General features: G+C 51.7%; 2 protein-coding genes across 2 annotated transcripts; one reads left to right on the top strand and one right to left on the bottom strand.

The window, feature by feature from the left end:
• The first annotated feature begins 1050 nt into the window (after nucleotides 1–1050).
• On the top strand, nucleotides 1051–7650 carry MGST3 (microsomal glutathione S-transferase 3). Its single transcript, XM_055724877.1, has 6 exons — nucleotides 1051–1186; nucleotides 3704–3827; nucleotides 5006–5079; nucleotides 5746–5803; nucleotides 6977–7049; nucleotides 7415–7650. Exons 2-6 carry the CDS (start codon nucleotides 3711–3713, stop codon nucleotides 7522–7524), a joined length of 432 nt encoding a protein of 143 aa, XP_055580852.1. The 5' UTR covers nucleotides 1051–1186; nucleotides 3704–3710; the 3' UTR covers nucleotides 7525–7650.
• A 208-nt stretch (nucleotides 7651–7858) lies between these two features.
• On the bottom strand, nucleotides 7859–18023 carry ALDH9A1 (aldehyde dehydrogenase 9 family member A1). Its single transcript, XM_005435860.4, has 11 exons — nucleotides 17718–18023; nucleotides 16885–17030; nucleotides 15681–15810; nucleotides 15231–15365; nucleotides 14545–14741; nucleotides 13580–13720; nucleotides 12735–12923; nucleotides 10041–10128; nucleotides 9544–9685; nucleotides 8887–8999; nucleotides 7859–8775 (listed from the first exon to the last, which is right to left on the bottom strand). Exons 1-11 carry the CDS (start codon nucleotides 17896–17898, stop codon nucleotides 8681–8683), a joined length of 1557 nt encoding a protein of 518 aa, XP_005435917.2. The 5' UTR covers nucleotides 17899–18023; the 3' UTR covers nucleotides 7859–8680.
• Nucleotides 18024–18191: the final 168 nt, after the last annotated feature.

The raw sequence follows: 18191 nt of genomic DNA, 5'->3' as shown, positions 1-18191 counted from the left end.
GTCTTTTCCCACCAGGACTCAGGACACTGGCAAAATATTCATTGGGGGGGGGTGGGGGGTGGGGTGTGTGGACGACACATGTGAGAGTTGTGCACAGTGCTGGGCATTTATGCGTCGGCTTTACTGTGAGCCCACAGAAACGCAGGGTCACAGGGACCAGCCTGAAGAGGTGCAATCTGAAATACGGGAAAGACCCCAGACCCCAGCACTGTGCTGTAGCCAAGGCCTTCACCAAGCACCTTCTGGCCGGAAAGCCTTACAGAGCTTACTGGGACCAGCCTAGACAGCTTACTGGAGCCCCGGGGAATCCAAGAAATTTCTGCTGTGGAAAGGCAGGTGTGTGAGCAAAGAGATTAAAACCAGGACTTCCAGGGGCCTGAGATTTCTCTGGGTCTTGCCATCCTCCTCATTACACCAGTGAGAGCAAAAGACACCATCTGTAGCCCCCTGCGGCCAGATCCCCTGGACCTCCGCTGGTTTAGGAACATTGTTCCAGCTCCAGTTGTCTATCACATATCCCTAAAACTAGGTATTTTTTTAAAACGTAAAAAATACTGGTTACAGACACTCCAAGTATTCTCGGAAACGCTTGTGTTTCGATGCCAAAGCCCCAGGGTTGCACATCAGATCAGTACAACAGGAGATGTAAGAAAGACCCTTCGTATCGCTAACGCTGGTAACTGCCAGGAGAAGTATCTGCTTACACGACCGAGTACAGCAACTCCATGTGTGAAACACTGGCTTCTTCATCCAACACCAGCAGGATCTGGTGAAATAAAAGGGGAAAGCACAAGGTTTCAGCACCCCCACGCTCTCTGAGGGCCACTAAACTGCAGGCTCCGAACCAAAGCTGCAATCTTTCTTAGGTGGGACACGAAGGGTTACGAGTAGGGGCGGCAGCGCAGCCGGCCGAGGGTGTTGTGTGCTGGGGGCACACAGGCAGAGCTGGGGGCCAGGGGAGCTGCCCCCGGTGCCCCCCGCGGCCCGCTGGGCTACGAACACGCCCTGCAGTGCCCCCCGACACCGGGCCGCTGCCCCCTCCCCCGGCACGCCCGGGCCGCCCCCTCTCGCAGCTGCGCCGGTGCAGCGGGGCGGCGCGGTGGGGCCCCGCCTGCGGGCGGTACCGCGGGCAGCCCCGGCGCCGCTCCTCGCTGCCTACCCGCACCGCACCGCGCCGCGCCGGAGGGTGAGTGCAGCCCGGGGACCCTCCGCTCGCCCCTCCGGGGGCTCCGAGCGGATCCGAATGCTTGTGCCGGTCAGCCGGAGAGACTGAACCACAGACAGAGCGACCGCTGCCCCCCGGGCCGGGGCGCCGGCGGGAAGTGCCGGGGGGGGCAGGCCCGCACCCCCGCGGGGGCACAGCCGGAGCCCGCAGGGCTTGCGGGGGCTCGGCCGCCGGCAGCGGGGGGGCAGGGGCTCTGCTGGCTGGAGAGGAAGTCCGGGCTGGGAGGCGGTGGGCCAGCCAGGGTCCAAGCGTGGGGCTGCGCGGGGAGACTTAAGGAGCTTTGCTGACTCAAAACGCTCGGTAAAAGCCGTTATTCTGGAGCAAAAGCACCCCCGGGCAGCTCTTTGCTACAGCTCCCCGTCTGTGCCGGGTCATGCTCCAGAATCGTGGGGCTCTGGCTTGAAACGTTGTTGCATGGAAGATACAAACTCAGCTCGTGCGGCGCGTCAGTGCTTGGCAGCAAAGTCCTCGCAGCAAAGTCCTTGCAGCTGCTGACAAAGGTTGCTGCAACGCTCAGGGCACCAGAGTGCGGAATCAGCCGCAAGGCATGCCATGGGAGAGGCCCAAAGTCCTGGTGACTTTGGAGTGCTTTCAGATGGCTCCACATTCCTAAAGCAGTGGCCTGAGGTACAGTTTTATACCAGTGGTGTCAGAGTAGCAGCTTTATAATACACCCGGCTTAATGCTTTGCTGTGCTCTTTGCTGCTAAAGTAAAACCCCAGATTATCGTTTAGCCCTGTGAAGGTGAGATGTCTGGGTCTTGCTGGCAGGCGGGTAATTTGAAGGGGGAAATGTGACCATCAACCTCTCTGCTGGGTGGGAACGTGTTCTGGTTTTGGGGTGTCATCTGTCAGGTGGTAACCTCTATTACACATGGGTGCAGCTGACTTTTCTTCCTTACTTTAGGTTTTCAGTGTTCTTACTGATCACTGTTTACCAAGCTTTATGCGGACGAAGCCAGCCGTTGTCTTCACCTTGCTCTATCGATAACAGCCCCTTTGCAAATGAGAAATAAAATCCTGTAGCCCCTAAAGATCATTCGTGAGGGGTGCTGGTGCTACTGCAGTAGGAAGGCTGTTTGCACCGGTGGCCCATTTTCCCCCAGACCAACAGGTTGTGCTGGTGGGACAGTGCAGGAGACACCAAAACCTTGCTACATGGTGGAGGCACCAGATGGAGATAGGAATCAGCTGGGGTTTGCTTTGGAGAGAGATGTCTGCTCTCTTTCTGATGTGCTGCATCATGCGGCACCATCTTGGGTCACGCAGACAGACGACATCTGAGGTTTGGGATTGTGCAAGATGACCAGCGTCGGATGGGTGCAGGGAAGGGCGCTGTGCTCCCTTGCAGCCGGGGAAGGTGCTGGAGTGCTGGGTGTGGAGCAGCTCCCAGCAGCGCAGCTGACAGCTGACGGCAGGCCCGGCAGATGGGGAGCAGGAAGGAGGGAGAAGCACGCAACACAGCCCTGCTGCGGGGCAGCGTGCTGGAGGCTGCTGGATGCGCCTTCTGCTCCGTGCTTCTGTCTCAGGCCTGTGTGGGGAAGCGCAGAACCACTAAATGAGAACCACGCAGGCCCTGGTGTCTCCTGGCTGGCTGTCCTGCTTGTGCAGATGTTGGCAAATGCCAGCAGCTGGGTGTTGTTTGAGGCTGTACACTGACTTGTGACTCGGAGAGGGCTCCTTGAAGCTGTGGGGGTGAGCAGTGCTCATCTGGGCAGTGCCTCCTTCCTGAAAAGGTTTGGCTATTATTGCTGTTGTGGTAGGGTTTATTATTATGTAAGGATGACCTCAGGGGTACAAGCTACCCATTCATGTAGCCCGGCTCCTTTCAGCTCAGGGGATTTCTGAGCCAGCTTGTGTTTGTCTGTATTGTAATTCCCAATTTACCTCTGAATAATATATTCCCGGAGCTTGCCCAGTTTCCACTCGAATTTATGAAAACTGCCTGCATTTGCAACAACCCTCTGCCGGGAGTTCCACAGGTCTGCTTCCCACTGCACAAAAAACCCACCTCTTTTGGTTTGTTTTGAATCTGTTTCCTGACTTCATTTGGTGGCCCCTAGCTCTGGTGTTGGGAGTGGCCATGAACAATCAGTTTCTGTCCACCTCTCCAGAGCATCCCTGCAGGCACCGCACTGCGGCGGTGAGTTGATGGGACCTACTATTGGCTGTAGTCCTGCTCTGAACCAGAGGCTGGACAAGGTTCCTCCAGATACCACCTCCCATGAACACCAAAGTGATTTTAAAGCTTGCTTGACAGGAACTGCGCAGAGAGCCCTTTTGGTTTGCTCTGCTTGAATTCCCAGCAGGCACCAAGAAGTGAAAATTCCCCAGCTCGCCATTTCACTCTTCTGTCAGCTAGTCCTCGTGCTGCAAGGTCTTGGGTCCATGCTCAGCAGCTCTTCTACACGCACATATCTGCATGTGGTACTTCTCCAGTCATACCCCGAAATAGTAATGGACTCTCTTTCTCTGACAGCACCAAGATGGCTGTTCTCTCAAAGGAGTATGGCTACGTCATCCTGACAGGAGCTGCCAGCTTCGTCTTGGTCACACACCTCGCGGTGAAAGTGGCCAAGGCCCGCAAGAAGTACAACGTGGAGGTTAGTACTAAGGCTGAGGGAATGGGAAGGTCGGAGCCAGACTGAAGGAGATGTTGCAAACAAGCTGGGTGACACCTTGCTTATTTTGAGGTGACTTGCTGACATTTCCTGCCCCACCACACAGATGTGGAAGGGATGGAGCTGCTATTCTGGCTCTCCAGCCTGGAGCAGACGGCACAACAGAGCTCAGGGTTTGGGACACCAGGCGCTTGGCTCCAAGGCACGATAGCTGAAAGCACAAGTTTTCACTTGGAAACACTGATGAGCAAGAAACTGCGCAGCCCTTTCTCCCTGCAGAGAAGGCTGATGCAGTGTTGGAGGGCAGAGGGACCGTAGTGGAACAAAAGTGACAGGAGGGTTTCCCAAACTCAGAGGGAGCATGTGAGCCCTACCACAAGAGGTCTTTCAAAGTGACCTTCCCTCAGCATCCATTGAGGAGCCCTTGAGCTGGGCAGGGCTCTGGGCTGGGTTGAGCAGCTGGTCCTGTTGATGAGTCAGGGCCATGGCATGCAGAGGCTGCATTGCCACTTGGCTCCGAGCACAAATGCTCTTTGCTTTTTCCCCCACATCACTTGGCAAAGTGACAAGCAGGCGGTAGGCACAAGGACAGCCCTGGGTGTGTGCTGCAGGCCCCACGTGCCTGTTGGAGTGACCCTGCTCGTACTGCATGAAGTCAGGGTTACAGAAAACGTACCCCGTGTGTATGATGCACAGAGCACTGGATGTCAGGCTTAGGGAAGCCTCTGCAGCCAAGCAGCAGCTCCAGCTGGCAGCGTCCTCCCAGCCTGTTCCTGAGTGATGGGTTGCTGCCAGCTCCCCAGGAGAGGTGGGGGGGTGTCCTCAGTAATGCTGCTTTGCTCTCTCCTCCACAGAGATGGGATTTCAACAAGGCGGTCGGTCACCCAGTGCCTGGCTATCTTCTGCTCGAAGCAGGGCCAGCTCCAGGGGACAGTCGGGTTGCTCAGGGAGTTCGGGAAGTGGCCCGGGGCAAGCAGCAATTTCAACAAAACATTTGTGGGCTACAGGGCCAGAGCCAGGCTCTAACTTGCCAATGGAAGTCAGTCTTGCAAGCACCCAGGCAGCAGCTGCAGGGCACACTCCTCACTGCTGGAGAACAGGCTCCTGAGCCCAAACTGCACTTGCTCATATTTTGCTGGTTTGGTGGTTTTTTTTGGCAGTATCCAACCATGTACAGCACAGACCCTGAACACGGACGTATATTCAACTGCATCCAGCGGGCACACCAGAACACGTGAGTAACATGTATGAACTCAGGCCCTGAAAATAAACAGGGCTGTGAAGCAGGGCCTACAGCTAGACTTGCTGCTGCCAAGTGCTTAAGTTCAGGCTCAACACTTGATGAAAGCACATGGCCACGTAATGCTTAGCAGTAAGGCCGTGCTGGCTCCTTGCCATGCCTTAAAACCACAAGACAGGGCTGTGAAGCAGCCTCCTCTTCCCAAGCACCCAGCTCTTTGCCTCCATGGGTAGCTTGGGACACTAGAAATCGCATTTCCAGAAGAGCCTGTCTGGGGGCTGCTGATCTGTGGTGCTGCCCAGGTCTCCCTGGGGACAGGCTTAAGTCCACCCAGCTACCACGGACCAGGCTGCAACAGTACAGAGGGGTGTTGGGAGGAACAACAACTGATTCAGCTGGTGTTAAGTAGTATTTAGCAGTGGCTTTGGACATAAAACAGAAGGTGGCTGGCCTTGGAGAGACGTACAGATGGGGGAAGTTCCTAAAGGTTTGTGCATGCTCAGATTCCTTCCATCTGTGGCCACAGCATCGAGCACAGAGACTTCCAGGTCAGGCCCAACAGAGACTTTGGCAGGGGATGCTCACAGCTTCTGCATTTCTGGAGTTTCCTTTTTGTAAACAACTTCAGCACAAACACAACCTCCTTGTTTTTATTTTCAGATTGGAAGTTTACCCCATCTTCCTGTTCTTCCTAGCTACCGGAGGACTCTATCACCCGGTAAGTGATGCTGCGGTGCAGGTCTGTATGACTAACCCTGCTCCTGCTCCCTGCCTGGGGGACTGTGGGGGGCAGCAGGCCAAGCTAGCCCCTCTGCAGGCAGCAGGCTGCTCCGCTAGCCGTGTCACTCTTCACAGCTGTGCCCTTTCTGAAAATGTAGTTGTAGAAGGTCTTGTGCAGGGGAATTGCAAGTATTTAATAAACTCATTACTGCTGCTTCAGCTATCGGACCCCTTCCCTTCCCCTAAGGGTGCCTTGTTGGACAAATGGAAGCATTCACAGCCTCCAGTCCATCGAGTGGGAAGGGTCCCTCCAACACTGCCTGGTTCTGAGTTCTGCAGGGTCCTGCTGGACTCACAGTAGTGCTTCTCAGCAGCTAGTTGCATGGAGGACAAGGAACGCTTTTAGCCCCACCTAAACACATTTTCACAAGGAGTTTATCTGGCAAGAATAGATGTGGAACATGATGATCTTCCCACTCACTCCCACCACCAAAGAAGGCGTGCAAAGGATCAAAAAACCCTGGGTTATTTTTAGCTGAACAAGGTAGACAACTCACGAGGAGGCAAGCATGTGGGAGAGGCTCTTTGCCACCAAAAGACAAATCAGGTCCTTCCTGAATATTCATATTTGGAGAGGGAAGCAAGCAGCACAGGCAAATCTGGCAAACAGGAGCCACACTGCAGCAAGCTCTAAATAAAGCAGCAAGGTGGAAGTTTTTAATGCCCACAGCAGGAAAACCTGTACACCTGCTGGAGGCAGTGGAGTAGGGCTTGAGGCAACAGCTGCCTCCAAGATCCTGGCACTTGGTCTAGCTCATTAATTGGACTGTGGTGAAACAAGATTCAGCACCTGCTGCCTGTAGTACTTCACCATTTCTTGCTTGGGAAGAGCTGTGCTACAAAAGAGCAAGGTTCTGCAGCAGATCACATGCTCCCTCGCCATAGGTGTCATGGAAGTGACTCCTCCTATACCCAACTCACCTGCATCAGTCACCAGCAAACATGCTGCATCAGTCGCCTGCCTCCACTGTGCTGACTCCCAGTTGTCCTAGCAAGGTCAGGACCCATGCCATAGTTGGTAGTCACTCCTTTGAAACAGGGCAGCTATAATAGCTAAACAGGTGCAAGACGCAGGTCTCTAAAACCTTTAATGATTTTCCTTTCTCTCTAGCGAATGGCCACAGGGCTTGGCATCACCTGGATTCTTGGGAGAATCCTTTATGCCTATGGCTACTACACAGGAGGTGAGTCTTTACCCTGCAGCACCCAGTGGGCACTTGGCAACTCAAGTCTCTTACAGCAGCCTCAAGGCTCCTTCATCCAGCTCACATCAAGGAGGCAGCATAAAGCTCACAGTCAGGGTGCAGGTCCACAGGCTGTTTGCTAACTCTGCAGTATGCTTTTCTGACTGATAGGAAGAGCTCTAGTCTAATAACAGCACGGACAGAGGGTAGGTACATGGCCTGAGCTGGTGCCTGCTGTTTTGCCTTGAGATTTATCTGTAGTTCCTGCTCTCTTTTATTTTCAGGATGGGCTAGTCTTTCAGTCATGGGCTGGTGACCTGACAAAACACACTTTTTTTTTTTTTTTTTCCTTTTTCCCCCACCAGATCCAAAAAACCGAAGGAGAGGGGCCATTGGTTCAGTTGCACTCATTGGGCTGGTGGGCACAGGTGTGTGCTCAGCTTGCCAGCACCTCGGCTGGATCTGCCAGGGCTAACTGACCATTGTGATGGCTGCCTGGGAAACTAAAGGGAGTTTTGTTTTGATTTCTATTTCATTTCCTGTTTTTTGTTTTCCTTTTCTCCTTATTCAATAAAATGAAGTTGTCAATTCTGTATTTTCATCCTGAAGTTTTAGAGGGTTTTCTTCAGAAGTTCTGCAGAATGCAAAATGCTCTTGATTTGTAGGAATAGAGAAATCTGCCCATCAGGCAGAGAAGTTCTAGCTTTTATGATTTTAGTGACTGAAAAGCAATCTTGCAGCCTGTTTTACCCATACAGCAGCAGCCCTGTTTCTGGACCACTCAATTCATGTCACTCTGCAATAAGATGTTCCAAACAGAGTTAACATTTATTTGATTGCTGAAAAAAGATGTAGGCAAACATTAAAAAGTTGTTGCTGTATCATGTTTATAAAGAACAGTAGGCCTATAGGAAAAAAATCAAATAGCTTTTGCTTAAGAGTAGCGGCCTTCTATCCTGTGGTGGAGCCTGCTACCACTTTGGCTGTGCTCCATACTCTGTGTGTGGCGATGATTCTCAGGACTGTGCCTGTTCCAGGCAGTGTAGAATTATGAGCATCAGCTAACCCTCCCCACAATATTTTGTTCCATGTTGGAAGAGAGGTACAGATAGAAAAAAACAAAATTTGTGTTTATAAGGGGACTAAAAGGAACAAACAATCCTACCCTAAAGGTTTTATGTAGTCATAGACACAGCCTATGGCTACAGGACACGAGTGCGTCCAAGAGCTTGTATGTGCATTCTGTTAAGAAGCCAAAACAGAAGTTGACCGAGGGTGGAAGGCAATGGGGTTCAAGGCATGCAGCAGGAGAAGCAGCCTGGGCCAGGCCTCTGCCACTGACAAGCCTATAGTAACACCTACGTAGCTGCACAAGCTGCAGCTGGAAAACTATATTGCTGCCTCCTACTCCATGGTTCCCATCTTCCACCAGACAGGACAGAGCAGGCCCACAGGCTGAGCCCTGTGCATGCCTTTCCCCCTTGCAGGAGCAGGGTGGCTAAATGCTGCTCCAGCCCTGTCTCCCTCCAGGCACTTAGAATTTTAGAGCACTTTATTGCTTGGAAGTGATCCACCTCTCTGGCTGATGGGCAAGAACTGGCTGATGCTCCCTTGCGCAGGACCCAGACCCACTAAAATACAGATTCCACATCACCCATCTCCACGCAGACAGTCTTCAGCTGTGAGTAGTACTCAATGGCTGCCCGCCCGTTTTCTCTGCCAAATCCTGCAGGGACAAGCCAGAAGTGAGAACACAGCTCCAGGCAGTGCCCGGTATCACTCATACCCCCCTGTAACTGTCATGTAGTCATACCGGGGAAGGTCAAACAGAGCTCACCTGATGACTTGTATCCTCCAAAAGGCAGCTCCACAGGGCTGATGTTGTAGTTGTTAATGAAGCACATCCCGGCCTTGAGAGCAGCCACTACCCTATGAGCCTTCTGGATATCCCTGCAGGAAAAGGGCAATTCAGCTGGATCCTTCCCATCCATGCCCTCCGTCCCTGCCCGCCAACGTCATACTAAACAACAGCCAGCAGGTCACAGTGGTTTTTGGAGCCTGAACTGCCCTACTCTGTCTTTGCCTGCTCAAAGGATGCAGTACATATTCCCAAGGACATTCAAAACTGCATTTGATTTGAGAGGGCAGGACAAGGACACCAGCAAAGCAGACTATGGCAAGCTGCCAAAAGCCATCTTTGCACACTTTCAGCAGCGTAGCAGGCTCCTGATGCACATCTCCTGGAGAGGCAGGAAGGCAGCAGGCTGGAAGGAATCTGGACAGCTGGGCCCACCTAACCTTTCAAGAAAAACTGGGAGATGTGCAGTCATTTACAAAACTCCCCTTTTGGCAATCCCTTGCTCTAGCTTTTCTGTAAGAGGATATCCTTACCCATGCCAGGCACTGCAAGAGAAGCATCAAGTTGCTGCAGTATTTCCTCCTTTTCCTCCCCTCCCTAGACTGCTTCCACACCAGCCACACTATCCAGTCGTACCTGGTGAAGACACCACCTGCCAGGCCAAATTTAGTAGCGTTGGCTCTCTCTATAACCTCCTCCTCAGTGTCAAATGGTAGGATGGACATGACAGGCCCAAAGATCTCTTCCTTCACACATGTCATGTCATCTCTGCAGTTCCCTGGAAGCATGACAGAGCACATGTGCTTCAGGTGGAAGAGCCAGTGGCACAGTCTTTGCATTCAGCAACCCACAGAGCCTTTGAGACAGCACTCAGCACTGCACAGCCCCCCACCCCAGCTTGGTCAGCAGAGGAGCAAGTCGCATCCTGCATCTCAAGGCAGCAAAGGCACTAACTGCATGATTCCTGTCAGACCCTGGATGCAGCTCTTGGGTGCCTCAGCTCTCTCTAGAACACCCATATGAGTGCCTGTCCACCATGGACGTACACAGAGGCAGGTTATGCTGAACGTGGCTTTCCCTAGAAGAAACTCAGCAACATCCCTGTAGAAGACCATGAATAGAAAGGATCACACCTAACACACAGGGTCGCATGTAGTAGCCATTCTTCAGCTTCGGGTCATCTGGCATATACAGGTCCCCACCACACAGCACCTCTGCCCCCTGAAAAAGAGCCAAGCAGAGGGTAGGCAGGTATGTCCAAGGAGTGTCCCGCCCCGCTGCCGCAGCTCTGGCTGGCTGATACTCCCTCCTGGGTTTACAGTCCCATTTGACAAACCAGTGCCTGTGCCCTCCCTGTTGTCTCTCCAGGTCAGGACTTCTGACAGATCACCACTGTTAGATCAGGCTCAGGGGGTGAGACTCATCCTACAAGTCCAAACAGTGCTAGTGGCGCTTGCACCCCAAACAGGAGCCAGTGTACATTGGAGGGGAGCAATTATAACTAGGAGCAGATTCTCAGCTGGCATCATATTAATGTCCACATCTTCACAAGGTGCAAATTCCCTTGTTCGTGAGTCAACCAGTCCCTTAGCACCCTGGCAACAAACACCTACCTCCATAAAATGCCCTGCTTTATCTCTAAATCTAAACCTAAAGGGATTTCCTTCCCCATCCCTCTTTCCTGTTTCCAAATCCTCACCTAGCCCTTCTGTCTTTCCTCATGTTTCCCCTTCTCCAGCCCATCCCCAATTTGCTACACCTGGTCACATACCTAGTGCTAACATTTAAAACATCTTCACACTTAACAAATAAAACCTGGAGAAAAAAAAAACCAAAGAGCCTCGGTAGATCTTACTGCTCTGACAGAGATTGTTTCCAGCAGCCTATAAATTTGCCCTTTGATCCTTAGTAAGCTCCTTCTCCAATCAACAAAACTGGAACCCAAAGGAGGTAACTGCCCAGTGTGCAAGTTGTCACCACAACTTAGAACCAGTCCACACATTATGGATTATCCCATTTCACACACTGCCACGCAGGGTATCTCACAACCTCTGAAACTTGGCAACATCAGGATAAGAAAAGTCATGTCAGCTTCAATGCTGATTCAGAGATATGCACCAGGTCACTTTTAATCATAGAATAGTTTGGGTTGAAAGGGACCCTTAAAGGTCATCTAGTCCAACCCCCTCCCCCCCACCCCTTCAATGAGCTGCGATATCTTCAACTAGGTCAAGTTGCTCAGAGCCCTGTCCAAGCTGACCTTGATTTCTAGGAATGGGGCATCTACCACCTCTTTGGGCAACCCGTTCCAGTGTTTCACCACTCTCATTGTAAAAAAATTTCTTCCTTATTATCTGGTATAAATCTACCCTCTTCTAGTTTAAAACCATTACGCCTTGCCCTAATGCAACAGGCCCAGCTAAAAAGTTTGTCCCCATCTTTTTTACAAGACCTCTTTAAGTACTAGAAGGCCACAGTAATGTCTCCCCAGAGCCTTTTCTTCTCCAGGCTGAACTCCAACTCTCTCAGCCCTCCCTCCAGGAGAGGGGTTCCACCCCTTTGATCATTATTGTGTCCCTCTTTTAAACCAACTCAAACAGGTCCATGTCTTTCCTGTGCTGAGGACCCCAGAGTTGAATGCAGTACTGCAGGTGGGGTCTCACAAGAGTGGAGCAGAGGGGCAGTCACCTCCCTCACCCTGCTGGCCATGCTTCTTTTAACGTGGGCCAGGATACAGTTGGCTCTCTGGGCTGTGAGTGCACACTGTTGACTCGTGTCCAGCTTTTCATCCACCAATACCCTCAAGTCCTTTTTTGCATGGCTGCTCTCAATCCCTTCATCTTGCAGCCTGTATTGATACCAGGAGTTGCCCCAACCCAGGTGCAGGACCTTGCACTTGGCCTTTCTGAACTTCATGAGGTTTGCATGAGCCCACTTCTTGAGCTTGTCCAGGTCCCCCTGGATGGCATTCCATCCCTCAGGCGTGTCAACATCAGTCAGCTTGCTGTCGTCTGCAAGCCTGCTGAGGGTGCACTCAATCCCACTGTCTGTGTCACCGATAAAGATATTAAACAGTATCGGTCCCAGTACAGACCCCTGAGGGACACCACCCATCACCAATTTCCACATGGACGTCGAGCCATTGACCACTATCCTCTGGATGCAACCATCCAACCAATTCCTCATCTACCGAACAGTCCACCCATTAAATCCGTATCTCTCCGAATCAGGGAGAAGGATGTTGTGGGGGGAAACACGTTAAAGGCCTCACAGAAGTCTAGACAGATGACACCCACAGCTCTTCTTTTGACCACTGATGTAGTCACTCTATTATAGAAGGCCACTAGGTTGGTCAGGCAGGACTTGCCCTTAGTGAAGCCACCCTAGCTGCCTTGAATCACCTCCCTGTCCTCCACGTGCCTTAGCATAGCTTCTAGGAGGATCTGTTCTATGATCCTCCCAGGTGCAGAGGTGAGGCTAACAGGTCAGCAGCTCCCAGGGTCCTCCTTCCTACCCTTTTTAAAAATGGTGCAATGTTTCCCTTTCTCTGGTCACCAGAGATTTCACCTGCCTACCATGACTTTTCAAATATCACAGAGAGTGGCTCGGCAACATCGGCCAATTCCCTCAGGACTCTGGGATGCATCTCATCAGGTCCCACAGACTAATGTATCTGGTGGCCAAGACACCTATTGAGTAATTCAACCACAAGAAAAAAAAAAACAGCTTAAATGGGAAGGCAAGAGGCAGAAAAGCAGCTGCTGGTCTGTTTGTCTAACAAAAGAGACACATTTCAGGGAAATCACAAGGCAGCATCACAATCTCACCTGCTCCTTTGCCTGCTTGATAAAGCCCTGGACACGATTCAGGTGGGGCCGGTTGATGAGGGCTCCCATCCGTGTGTCTTCCAGAAGTGGGTCTCCAACTTTGATTTTCTGGGTGCGTTTCACCACCTCCTTTGTGAAGACATCCAGTATCTTCCTCTCCACAAACACACGTGTGCCATTGCAGCACACCTGGGATACAGGACAGACTGCTCAGAATAAGACACACAGCACTCCACAGTCCTGCTAAAACAGCCAACTTGTCCCTGGGGACAAAGACGACTAGATTATCCCGAACCATTCATGCTGGACACGGTGGTACTGATGCCACCAGGTGGCAAAAACACATCACGTCACCAACAGAAGCGAACTTGAGCTGACTTTTCAGTTCCCAGAGATGACCCTGGTAAGCCAATCTACCAGCAGGATTCCACAAAATCTGCAGCACCTGTGGAGATCCAAAATTTGGAACAGAGAGAGCCCCATAGGGCTGTGGCTCAGCACACTGGACTGGAACTCTCTGCCTCTCCAGAGGACATCAGCACAGCTTCTTCTGACCTCTGTGTGCAGGACTGGAGCCCAGGGCACAGAAGCAGCCACTCTGAGCTGGGTAATGGGTGTTAGAGAGGCTCCACTTCTGGGAAGGACAGGGCTAAGGCACGCTCTGCTGGGACACCCTGCACTGGCTTCTGCAAAGGCATCCCTTGTGACACTGCACAGGGAAACACGTGGCAAGATGGGAACTTCAGGGCATGCCTCACTACGAAAGGCCACAGCTGGCTCTGCTGCCCAATTCTCAAATCACCCTGCCTCAATGCGAAGGTCTGCTCCTCCCCACGGACACTCACCTCACCCTGCGTAAGGAAGTTGGCCATGAGGGCTCCATTCACAGCATTCTCCAAAGCACAGTCGGAAAAGATGATAAGGGGGGATTTGCCCCCCAGCTCCAGGGTGACTGGTTTGATCCCTTTAGCTGCCATCTCCATGATCTGAGGGAAACAAGGACAGAAGAGACAAGTCACCCACTGGCAAAGGGGAGGCTGGTGGAGGGAGGTAAGAGACCCCCAAGGGAGAGCTCCTCCAGGGCCCTTCAACAACAGAAGCAGCACAAAGGGCAAGCTTTCCTAGATGTGTTTAGATCAGACTGGGGACAGTCTCAGAGGGTTTGGGGCTTGTTCCTTTTTTAGAGATAAAACCAACAAAACCCGAAGAATCATCCACAAGGAAGTCTTGGGCTTAGCATAAGCTGAGGACAGCTGTAACTGAATCTGTGTCACTGCACCTCAGATACATGTACACGGAGCATTCAACAGGCAACGTTTCCCCTCTTTCAAATCAGAATTTATTTCTAGAAGACTTTTTAGGGACTTTTAATTTTTGAAGAATCAATTGAGGGTAAGAAATCCACACAAACTAGCCTCTTGCTTAAAAACAGTAGGTTGTATGCAGCTAAACCAAACTATTACTGCCAGAAACGCTCAAACATTTTCCCAGTGCTGCTGTTTTATGGACCCTCCTCCCCACATACACCCACTTTAGCAGCTCAGAGACTTCACTGCAACCAGAGGCTAAACAAGAGAAGAGGACCAAAAGGCTCTTCGAAAGGGCCAACTGCCCAGGCCCAGCAGGTTAACTGGAGCCCCAGTGTGACCCTATATGCGCAAGCTCATTGCTTGAGTCTAAAAATGCCAACTCACACCCCATTTTTACAAGCCTCATGCACAGAAGTTCAAAGAGGTATCGACACCCACAACACACCAGGACAGCTGGCACTATACACCCCCTGTGTCCCTGAGTGCGAAGGTGCCTTTACCTTGACACCAGTCGGCACGCTGCCAGTGAAAGAGATTTTAGCCACATCTGGGTGATGACAGAGAAACTGGCCTGTGGTTGCCCCACCCTGCACCACATTGAAGAGCCCCTTGGGCACACCGGCCTCTGTGAAAATCTCTGCCAGCTTCACCACTGAAATGGGGGTGAAGGGAGAAGGCTTGAAGACCATCGCATTGCCTAGGGGAATCCAGAGAGAGAAAGGCAAGGTGGGATTAACATGCAAACTGCTTTAGGGAACAGAAAAACCCCACCCCACACAATGAGTTCATCTCAACAGATCCCAGAAGATCCCCCCAGGAGACGGGAGGAAACAGTTTCAGCTGAACTCTGCAAGCAGCAAAAGGGAAGAACTGCACCTTCCTCCTGGGAAGGGCTGGGGGAGATTGGGCTGCTGGTCCTGCAACTGCAGACATTTTCCAGAGACCTTCCTTGTCTGGTACGCAGCCAAGCAATCAATCTTTTTCCTGGTGTACTCCCACCCTCTTGGCATCTGCCGTGTTTCCAGTTCCATTTCCTTTCCCCTGCTCCCAGAGTAACAGCCTGAAGGTTCTGCTAATCCTTCAACACCTCCTTCAAGGTAATCCTAGACTTCACCCACAAAATCACTCTCCCCCACAGGATCATTTGGCTTCAAAGAGAAGCTTGTGTGGGCAGAGTCTCCATTACCACAAGCCAAAGCTGGGGCAGACTTCCAGCAGGCAATCTGGAAAGGGTAATTCCAGGCTCCAATTCCAACACACACCCCAAGGGGCTCTCTCCGAGTGTACCCAAAGGATCCCCCAGGAAGCTGGATGTGTTCACCTGCAAAGAAAAGAAACAGCCAGAAGGTAGAGAACAGCAAAGCCCCTTCCCATCTTATCAGAGCCTCAGGGGCCAGATCACGCTCTGACTGGAGAGAGACACAGGGCTTTTACCCCAGGCATGCCCACAGAAGGTGCGCAAGGGCCCACAGAGCGCAACAGCATTAGGTGGAGAGGTCTGAAAATCCTTCCAAGATCATGAGAAAAAGGAGTAGTCCATTTCTTAGAGAAATCAGCAGCAAAGATGGTTGTGTGCCATGGAAGTTACCAGGAAATGCAAGTAGCAGGACAAAGTAAACTCCAATCACGTTCTTACCAGCTAGAGATCCTGCCAGTCCTGCATAATACTCCAGGCACTGCCAGGATATGTCAATGTCCACTCTGGCTTCAAAGATGGATTTCCCATTGTTGATGGTTTCCAAGGTGGCAATTTCTTCTCTCTGCTCCTGTGAGAGGTACAGGACAGTGACAACAGATGAGAGAAGCCTGTAGTAGAACTCCACAAGGAGATACCTGCTTCCCAAGCACACAAGTCCTGAACAAAACTGCCACCAGTAAGCCAGGCTCCGCCATGAGAAACTGTCATCTCTAAAAGGTGCATTCCTAAGTGGTATTTATTGGTTTCCCAGGGTCAACTGATTGCAGGGGAATGTCAAACGGACAGCTGCTGTGATTCACTGCTAGACCAGTCTTGCTTAACATCCCTGTTTATCCAACAGATGAGCAAACCTGAACTTGGAAGCCAGATGGCAAACAATGTTTAGAATTCACAGAACTACAGTGGGAAGAAGAGCAAACAGCAAGATCAAAGTGGAACCAGGGGGCTTAGTGAAGGACTGACAAAGCAAGGCAGCTGGGAAGCATCCTTTAACAGACCATCACCCAGGCAGAAATATTACCCTGCTGCAGAAGTCTGGCAAAAAAGCAGACATTTGGCAGAAATAAAACAGTTTTCTCACCGCATATACACACTGGTTTCTTACAGATCTGCGCTTTGATGGAGATTAGCTTCCAATGTCCAATAACATGTTATCTCACAAAGGAATTTGTGGTAAGAGCTAGCTTATTTGTATCCACTCCCATGTGTATTATCTGATATCTAAGATAAAAAACAGCATTCCTGCGTTTTTTATATTGCTAAAACAAGACAGACTCGTCATGCAACAAGGTCCGACAAGCTGAAAGATCAACAATATGACCGTTACACAATTTCAGCTTTGAAATGAGTGAAGCTTAATCTCTGGAGTTGAGAAAGGAAGTCTGAGCCCTGCAAGAAGTCGATTGGATGGCTTCCATTTATTCTAACAGAATTAAGCAGACAAGGTATATGCTGGCCTTGAATACAGTGATAAAACTGAAGCCCTGCCCAAGGCAGCCTACAGTCTCTTCTGGGCAAAGGTGGGTTGTAACTCCTTTATTTCTTTTGGGGCTCTGGAAGACCTGCCAGAAGCCCCTAACAGCCAATTAACCCACAATAAAGTTCAGACACAGAACCACCCCTCTCCAACTAGGAGACGTACCCGAATAATCCTAGCAGCCTCCAGCAGCACCCTGCTTCGCTCCATGCCAGACATCTGACTCCATATTTTAAAGGCAGCCTTTGCACTCTGCACAGCCAGATCAACCTCCTTCTCCCCAGAGGAGAGCAGCTTGCATATCACGCGACCTGAGCATGTTTTAAACAGGAATTTAGTAACAGGAATATTTCAGTAAAGGAGCAAATAAGAACATGGTTTTATCTTGCATCAAAACCCCAGCACTTCACTCCAGCCACCTATACCAGGCTACAGGACTTCACGCTATGGTCCCCATGGATTTGTAATTGGCTATGGAAGAGGTGTTGCAATTCAGCTGGTCTGAATTAAAAGATCTGCCATTCTCCACAGCCATCTTCTAGTTACTAATTAACTCTAATTGTTACAGAATTCCTCTTTCCCATGGAGCCTGTTATACTTCTACTACCAGCTTCAGGACTCTGTTACGCATTCCTCACCATAGTTAAACACGCTCTTTCTTGAAGTGATTCTGCTGAAACCTAGATTCCTCCAATTAAAAATCAGTAATTTTATCAACGTTTAAATCGCATCCTTTGCCAAAATCAGGCAGAACTCGATTTTTTTGTGTAACTGAGAGCCAAGAGCTAATTTCTGTGAAAAAGTCCAGTGCTGGCCTTGCACTGCAGGAGGCAAAACGCAGCCACCACATACCACCGCGGCGCTCAGGCAGCTCGCACAGGCGCGATCCCGTCTGCAGAGCTGGGAGAAGCCGAAGGCACCCGGGCCTTGCAGGGGAGTAAGGGGGCAACCCCCGGCCCCGCACCTCAGCGCAGGCTTATCCCCCCCACCCCAGGTACCTGTGGCCGGTTCATACACCTCCTCAGCCTGGCCGCCGTCGGCAGGCTGAACGCGGGAGCCCGCTCGGTAGTTGAGGGGCTGGTTAACGGTGAGGGTGCCGGTAGCGCTGCTCATGGCGAGGCCGGGACGGAGTACACACAGGCGGGGCAGGAGGTTCGCCAAGCGGGACCGCACCAGCATGAGCTGGGCCGCCGGGAAGGCTGCGGTGGAGTCGGGAAAACCCCACGGGAAGAGGGTAAAGGCCGTAGAGGCGACACGTAACCCCCCACCGTGGAGACGCAGCTCCCACTGGCACCTTTCTACCTCAGGGCCTCGGCTCCGCCCCCCCCCCCCCCCCCCCCCCGCCTGAACCCGCGGCCCTGCCCAGCGCCTGGGCTCCCCCTGCCGGCTGGGAGGTCTAAAAGTTGCAATTTGGGTCAAAAAGGACCAAAAAAAAAAAATTAACAGAGGAATCGATGGAGCATCGAGTGTAT

This window comes from Falco cherrug, chromosome 12 (assembly GCF_023634085.1).
Source record: "Falco cherrug isolate bFalChe1 chromosome 12, bFalChe1.pri, whole genome shotgun sequence".
Taxonomy (NCBI): Eukaryota; Metazoa; Chordata; class Aves; order Falconiformes; family Falconidae; genus Falco; species Falco cherrug.
The sequence above is the reverse complement of the archived record's forward strand: the minus strand, read 5'-3'. Positions and strand labels throughout refer to the sequence as shown.

Coding starts and splice junctions, on each gene's coding strand:
- MGST3 (XM_055724877.1), top strand. CDS start 3,711: ATGGCTGTTCTCTCAAAGGAGTATGGCTACGTCATCCTGACAGGAGCT. Junction 5,804..6,976: donor CCGGAGGACTCTATCACCCG/GTAAGTGATGCT, acceptor CTTTCTCTCTAG/CGAATGGCCACAGGGCTTGG. Junction 7,050..7,414: donor CTATGGCTACTACACAGGAG/GTGAGTCTTTAC, acceptor TTCCCCCACCAG/ATCCAAAAAACCGAAGGAGA.
- ALDH9A1 (XM_005435860.4), bottom strand. CDS start 17,898: ATGCTGGTGCGGTCCCGCTTGGCGAACCTCCTGCCCCGCCTGTGTGTA. Junction 17,031..17,717: donor GGTGTATGAACCGGCCACAG/GTACCTGGGGTG, acceptor AAACATGCTCAG/GTCGCGTGATATGCAAGCTG. Junction 9,686..10,040: donor CATGCGACCCTGTGTGTTAG/GTGTGATCCTTT, acceptor TCATGCTTCCAG/GGAACTGCAGAGATGACATG.